At 36.6% G+C, this 7,668-nt stretch overlaps 1 protein-coding gene across 1 annotated transcript in view; it reads left to right on the forward strand.

Moving 5' to 3' along the window:
- cracdlb (cracd like b) overlaps positions 1-7,668 on the forward strand; it is a 15,099-nt gene that overhangs the window by 4,388 nt on the left and 3,043 nt on the right. Inside the window, exons 3-9 of the mRNA XM_016539854.1 lie at positions 3,234-3,293; positions 3,622-3,778; positions 3,848-3,977; positions 4,123-4,284; positions 4,406-4,474; positions 4,566-4,790; positions 5,882-7,112. Coding sequence (XP_016395340.1) covers positions 3,245-3,293; positions 3,622-3,778; positions 3,848-3,977; positions 4,123-4,284; positions 4,406-4,474; positions 4,566-4,790; positions 5,882-7,112 — 2,023 coding nt within the window. The 5' untranslated portion in view covers positions 3,234-3,244. The remainder of the gene's footprint in view (positions 1-3,233; positions 3,294-3,621; positions 3,779-3,847; positions 3,978-4,122; positions 4,285-4,405; positions 4,475-4,565; positions 4,791-5,881; positions 7,113-7,668) is intronic.

The following is a 7,668-nucleotide window of genomic DNA, read 5'->3' on the forward strand; positions in this document are numbered from 1 at the left end:
TCTTTATGCACCAAGAGCTTGTAACACTCCAAAGAGAAAGGAAAAATTTAAATTGCATCATATGACCCCTTTAAGACTTCAGAGCCCAGTAAATACACAACTGCACTATTTATATATATATATATATATATATATATAAACAGTAAAAACAGTAATATTGTGAAGTATTATTAAAATTTTAAATAGTTTTCTTCTTAAAAAATATGTTAAAAAAATTATGTATTCCTGCGTTAACAAAGCTGAATTTTCAAAAGCCATTACTCAGCAGCCAATACATCCATATTTTTTGCTCTTAATATGCAAAACACATTGATATTTATAAGTATGACCTGCAGGAAGATGACTTAGAAAACTGGCCCTTGATGCCCTAAGCCTTCCTCTACTATTACATAATATTGATCTTTTAGTTAAACAAGAGTCTATTGTCTAGCATTGTGCTGATTCTAATCCTGACCACTAGTGCGTAACATGAAGGTACAGCACTTTTGTCATCCTCTGCATGCTCAGAGCCACATGGCTTTATGACTATGATATTAGACAGCAAGAACAACAGGGATTATTGGTATTTCTGTCATTAGATTGTTTGGTTAAGGAGCGAGGACAGTAATAGCAGGTGTGTGTGTGTATGCTAATGTTCATGTCATGCACGGTCATGTACATAAAACATTGTTGGAATTGATTGCTTAAGTTTTTTATAGAACCACCTCATTATATGGTTTTAGACACACGCACATCAGGATAAAGTTACAGCCATGAAAAAGACAACAAACGGATGTTTGTTTTTATTAGCATTGTTAGCATCACTATTATTATTCCTCCTCCTTGGGATTAGGGTATTAAATTCTATAAAAATTTGGCGTAACAGCACACACCCAGAGTAACTAACCATGAACACTTTAGCAATGTGTTAAAACCACTGAAAATGACTTACCTTCTGCATAGCAATGCTAGCAAACGCACAGAGCTACAGTACTTAGCTAGCATGGTTTCGTTTATTGGTCTAATCTGTGGATGAGATACTGGGAGTGTAATGAACTAAACCAACAGTAAATGTTAAGGTTGCTGTTTTACAAACACTCTGAAGAATAAATCTGAGAACTGAGGGCATGTGCGTGTGGTTAATGAATTCTAAGAGCTTGGACCAGGGCTCGGTTTCCCTGGTTGCAGGTAGACACAATCTAATATTCACTAAAAATCGCGTCACCCTTGTGCATCTCTAGGCAACTGGTGCCCGAGTGAACTACCTATTCTCTGCTCTTAAAAGTTATTTGTATTACAAGAGGCCACTGATTATATCACAACACAAAGCCAATAAAAAGACACAGGAGACGTTTGCACAATCTGTGGTTTGCAAGAAAGACAAACCCAACAGGATGAAAGCAGATGCTGTGCGTCTTCATGTTTGCCAATATAAAAGAAAAGAGATCAGCACATGACTCTCTTTTCATCTACGTCATCAATCTTGTAAGCAATAGTTTGGGTAATGTGACGTAGTAGCACACAATACTAGTAGTATACATTTACAGCTAGGCTATTCACTAGGCTATACGCTGCCATTCAAACGTAAGTTTTTAATGTTTTTTTTAAAGAATGAAAAATACTATAGTAATTTAGAGTAAATACTGTAGTGTTTTTGAACCATACTGTCGTAAAATACTTGAATTAATATGTTGTGGTAATTCTATAGTTGCTGTGGTAATATAACAACTAATATAAACAAATTACTTTACCCAATACTGTACTAAGTTGTCTACAACTATAGGGTATATTATACTACAATACACTACAGTTTACTGTAGTAAAAACTAAAGTATACTACAGTATTTATTACAGTTTATCAGTTCACTATAGTTAATACTATTGTATTATACTACTATGTTAATACTACTGTATAATGCTGTAGCATTCATTAACAATGTGTTGTAAATTCTATAATATATACAGTATAATACACTTTACTATAGTATGGTTTGAAAACACTATAGTATTTGCTATAAATTACTATAGTATTTTTTCATGTGGGATCTCTTATGCTCACCAAGGCTGCATTTATTTGATCAAAAATTCCAATAAATTATTGCAATTTAAAATAACAATTTTCTATTTTAATATACTTTAAGATGTAATTCACATGATCCTTTAGCAATCATTCTAATATGCTGATTTATTATCAGTATTGGAAACAGTTGTGCTGCTTAATATTGTTTCGGAACCTGTGATACTTTTTTCTTTGATTCTTTGATGAATAAAAACTTATAAAGAACAGCATTTATCCAAAATAGAAATGTTTTCTAACAATATAAGTCTTTACTATCACTTTTTAGCACTTTGTTTACATACTTGCTAAATAAAAGTGTTAATTTCTTTCAAAAAAAGAAAGGAAAAAAATATTGACACCAAATTTTCGAACAGTTGTGTATATTATAACACAAGATTTCTGTTTTGAATAAATGCTGTTCTTTATAACTTTTTATTTATTGATAACAAATCAGCATATTAGAATGATTTCTGAAGGATCATGTGACACTGAAGACTGGAGTAATGATGCTGAAAATTCAGCTTTTGCATCACAGGAATAAATTATATTTTAAAGTATATTAATTTACTATAATTACTATATTAATTATTTTAAATTGCAATAATACACAATATTATATCAATTTTATATTTTTCTGTATGTTTGATCAAATAAATGCAGCCTTGATGAGCATAAGAGACTTCTTTAAAAAAACTCAGAAGTCTTACTGATCCCAAACTTTTGAATGGCAGTATATATATGTATATATATATATAACTAGCATATATAGCAACTAGCATATTAATTTTAAGAGTAGTATGGTAGGATTCTTTTCTGAATTCAGCACTTGTCTCCTTATAAAGGACCTTTAAACTGAAAACAGGAGCAAATCAGCTCTTTCCTTATAAGGACATCGCAGAAGAATCTAACAAATGCTTAGAACAGGGTTTATCACCTTTGAACACAGGAAATGATGTACTAAAGTGCAAACAGAGTGTATCAGTTAACTGTGATCATCTGATCTTTACTGCTATAAACCAAAGACATTCAGCAGACACTCTTCCACCCGAAGGAGCAAGCTTCTGGATGAAGTCTGGTTTTTAATGCCATTAGTTCAGTCTGCACACACTGAGATTTATATATTTTTTTTCTTTCTTTCTTTTTTAAGTGTCTATTTTGATGATAATATGCTATTTTCTTATCTACTGTATATCAGCAGATAAAAACATGGAATCCAGCTCTGGAGAAATGGACAAAAATGGAGAGGAACTCACAGGTTTGTGAACATGCTGTTGGACATTCTATTCTATTGTGATTTCATTGTGATTAAGTTATTTTTATTTTTTTTACATGACATTAAACAACTGTCTGAAACTCCGTTAACTCCTGTGGTTAAATGTAACACAGCACCCATATGATATAAGACACCAATACTAAATGAATAATTAATAATACAACTCACAAGTAACACAAATGCGGTAAATTACATCAGACAGAACCAAATCTGACTGTACTTCACAAACAGACCTTCTCATGACATCTTTAATCTCTATTTCCGGAGATCCATTCAAACCAATCATGCTGATTTCTGGTGTCTTCGACAGGAAGGAAGAAATCACGTTTTAAGCAGCTGAAGACACGTCTCTTTGGGAAACTGAAGAAAAAGGAAAGCGAAGGGCTGATTAAGCAAAGCCAGTCTGCTAGTGACATCACGGCTCCAGAGGGCAGAAGAGAAGGCTACGACTCTGAAGACGAGTTTTCGTAAGTTCGCATCAGTTTAAGTAATAAGCCATGAGGGCATCTAATAAAACAAACCTATCGAATCCGCAGGTTCCCGCAGGGTCTGAGCTCCAGGGCGCTTTCCCATGACAGCATCTTCATTACAGACCAGACCCCGTCCACAGAACCAACCCGGGTCCTTTCACAAGAAAACGTTCATGGCAAAATTAAGGCGTTACAAGTAAGGAAATGTTCTTTGTGAAGAGACCAAAAGCTTGCAAATCTTTTTGTTCGAAAGGCTTCAGATTATTTGAGCTACTCTTATTATGCTCCATCAGTGGAGGGGGTTTATTAAACTGCATGCGGGTCATGTTTTGTTTCGGCAGTTGAAACTACAGCAGCAGAACTTACATCTAGGTCCTCCTCCAATGCTGATTCCTGGTAAACGCATAGAGGACTCAGGAACCACTTCAGAGGACGATGGTTTACCTTGCAGCCCACCGGAGATGTCCTTCCATGAGCGAGTCATGCATGGAGCAGTTTACAAGGTAAATGAATATCAGAGATATGACTTTAGGTGAGGTAAAACATGTAGTACATACACTATCTAGTACTTTCCCTGTGACATTATCTTAAATGAATGGAATCCGAACGCCATTTTTCTTACAGTATCCCGAATCCCAGAAACATCTGAGCTCTCTGAGCTTAGCAGGAACAGGAAGCGAAGAAGAGGAGCAGGTAATATTCGCGTGTCATAATAGTCATCACATAGCACAACATTCAAAACAATCTTTTGCAAATTCAACACAACAAATATGGTCTCATCCAGGGTGATCCTTTCCAGCCATCATCAAGACCTCTATCTCCAGTCTCCAAACTGTCCCCTGAGCCAATCATCTCTCTCGCCTCAGCCTCGACCAGGCCCACTGCAGGAGCTGACTTCAGTAGCCCTGCAGGTTTCATGTCCAGGTTGGATAACTCAGCTGCCCGTCACCGCATGTCAGTCAAACCAAGGAACCAACGAGCCAGTACAAGAGGAAAACGAGTGCCAACGGTAAGATGATGAAGGTTATAAAATGCATATCGCCTTCACATGAAGCTGTATGTATAATCAGATTTTAAAGAGCATAAATTAGTTTAAATTAAAGTCATGTGACACAACATTTAAAAAATAAGATCACTCTCATTGTAATTGATGATGCTGTGTACACTAGAATTGCTCGTTTTCTAATTATTTACATGTTATATGCATGGTAGTTAATAGTGAGAATTGGTCCTTAAAATAAAGTGTTACCACTAATTTTAAACAACATATTTGAACATAGTTTGATCTCTCTTTCCCAGGTATCTCTTTCTCCCAGGCATCGTTCAGAAAGCATCAGTGATTTGGATAATGTTCTGTCTGAAGAAGAAGATGAAACCATGACGTCCACTGAGACAGTAAACCATTACTTGTACTCCTCTCCGAATTTGGAGCTAACAGATAAACCCACCACTCCAGAACCTACAGAGACAATTCCGGAAAAGTCTGCACAGGACCAGGAGGAGAGCCCTAACAGAACTGAAATCAATTTCCCATCTCTGGGTGTTGAAATCCTGAAGTCAGAAGAGTCTATTGAAACTGAGGGGAAAGTCACCACAAACCCTCTTTATTTGCAGCCTATGTCCTTTAGCTTGATCTCCTCAGGTCCACTGTCACTTTCAGGACTTCCAGAATCTACAGCAGCATCAAGAGAAATAGAGTCATTGAGAGCCCATTCACCTATCCAGACACATGATCATGTCAGTCAAACCAAGGAACCAACGAGCCAGTACAAGAGGAAAACGAGTGCCAACGGTAAGATGATGAAGGTTATAAAATGCATATCGCCTTCACATGAAGCTGTATGTATAATCAGATTTTAAAGAGCATAAATTAGTTTAAATTAAAGTCATGTGACACAACATTTACACTGAACGTGTAAATGAAAAAATAAGATCACTCTCATTGTAATTGATGATGCTGTGTACACTAGAATTGCTCGTTTTCTAATTATTTACATGTTATATGCATGGTAGTTAATAGTGAGAATTGGTCCTTAAAATAAAGTGTTACCACTAATTTTAAACAACATATTTGAACATAGTTTGATCTCTCTTTCCCAGGTATCTCTTTCTCCCAGGCATCGTTCAGAAAGCATCAGTGATTTGGATAATGTTCTGTCTGAAGAAGAAGATGAAACCATGACGTCCACTGAGACAGTAAACCATTACTTGTACTCCTCTCCGAATTTGGAGCTAACAGATAAACCCACCACTCCAGAACCTACAGAGACAATTCCGGAAAAGTCTGCACAGGACCAGGAGGAGAGCCCTAACAGAACTGAAATCAATTTCCCATCTCTGGGTGTTGAAATCCTGAAGTCAGAAGAGTCTATTGAAACTGAGGGGAAAGTCACCACAAACCCTCTTTATTTGCAGCCTATGTCCTTTAGCTTGATCTCCTCAGGTCCACTGTCACTTTCAGGACTTCCAGAATCTACAGCAGCATCAAGAGAAATAGAGTCATTGAGAGCCCATTCACCTATCCAGACACATGATAGAAATGATATCCAGATTCAGACAAGTGAGAATCATGTGTCTGACACAGAGAAAAAGGAAAGCATCCAAGAGGAAGCAACATTTAGACCGCATCCTGTACCTCTGCCTCGCTTAAAAAAGCACAAAATGGAAATAAGGAGCCCTCCGTCTCCAAAAGGAGCTGAGGAGGCCTCAACGAAACCTTGGGAAGCTGAAGTCGAAATTGCACCTAACACTGGATCAGTTCAGTTTTTAATTGCATCTGCAAAGTATCGCTCCAGAACAACCAGTGAGACAAAGCAGAATGAGGGTCATTTGAAAGATTCTCCAGGAATCAAGACCCAACCCATCAAACCCAATCCAGAGTCGCAGAACGATGAAGTGAGAGAAACAAAACCAACAGAGCTCCAGAATCTCCTCCATCAAACGCAAGAGAGAAAAAGCAGTTTTCGTAGAGAAGTACCACCACCTATTATGTCCAAACCAACAACAGGAACCAATCTTAGGAAGGCAGACAGCGCTGCAGAACATGTAGAAACAGAGAAACTGGAGGAACCTGAAGACAGGAAGAGTGCTTTTGGGGTGCAGCTCCGCACAACCTCTCTGTCACTGAAATATCGCTCGGAGGTTTCCAAAATCAAGGATGAAACCAAACGGTACAGTTTAGAGTCTAATACAGTGACAGAAGTCTCAGAAGAGCATGCTGGGAAAGCAGAAACCTTAAGGAATATGTGTGACAGCAATTCCAAGAGTAAACCTAGTGTTCCCAAAAAACTAGATTCACAGAGCCTGGACTTTCCGCTTGCCGCCCAAGACTGTGAGTGTAAATAATTTCTTCTTTTTGTTATATATGTGTTGAATTGGTTCATTTGAATTTTTAGTTCGAGGAACTAGTGATAAAATAGACAAAAACACAACAAAATTATTCAAACTTTGACAAAAATCTAAATGAAAATGGAAAATGTCAAATAAAAACATATTAAAATACATTAATAAAACCTATAACAGTTTCTCAATGATGGTAAAATAACTCTACCCAATTAAATATCGAATGAACCAGTTTGTTTTACGAATCCCTCAAAAATGTTCTCACATGAATAGCATTCTGATTTTTTTATGACAGTAACAAAAAAGTGCATTTTAAGTAGCTTTAAATGTGACTCATTTTGTTAGCATCTTCTAGTATAAAAGTTGCTTAATCAGAGTTTTGACTATATACTGAACAAGAATGACTGACTTGCACAGGAAGAGTCTGACTAACATGTACATCACTGTTTGTTTATATGTGACCCTGGAGCACAAAACCAGTCATAAGTAGCACGGGTATATTTGTAGCAAGAGCCAAAAATACACTGTATGGGTCAAAATGCTTG

Source organism: Sinocyclocheilus rhinocerous, unplaced genomic scaffold (genome assembly GCF_001515625.1).
Source record: "Sinocyclocheilus rhinocerous isolate Xijiao unplaced genomic scaffold, SAMN03320098_v1.1 scaffold1148, whole genome shotgun sequence".
Classification (NCBI taxonomy): Eukaryota; Metazoa; Chordata; class Actinopteri; order Cypriniformes; family Cyprinidae; genus Sinocyclocheilus; species Sinocyclocheilus rhinocerous.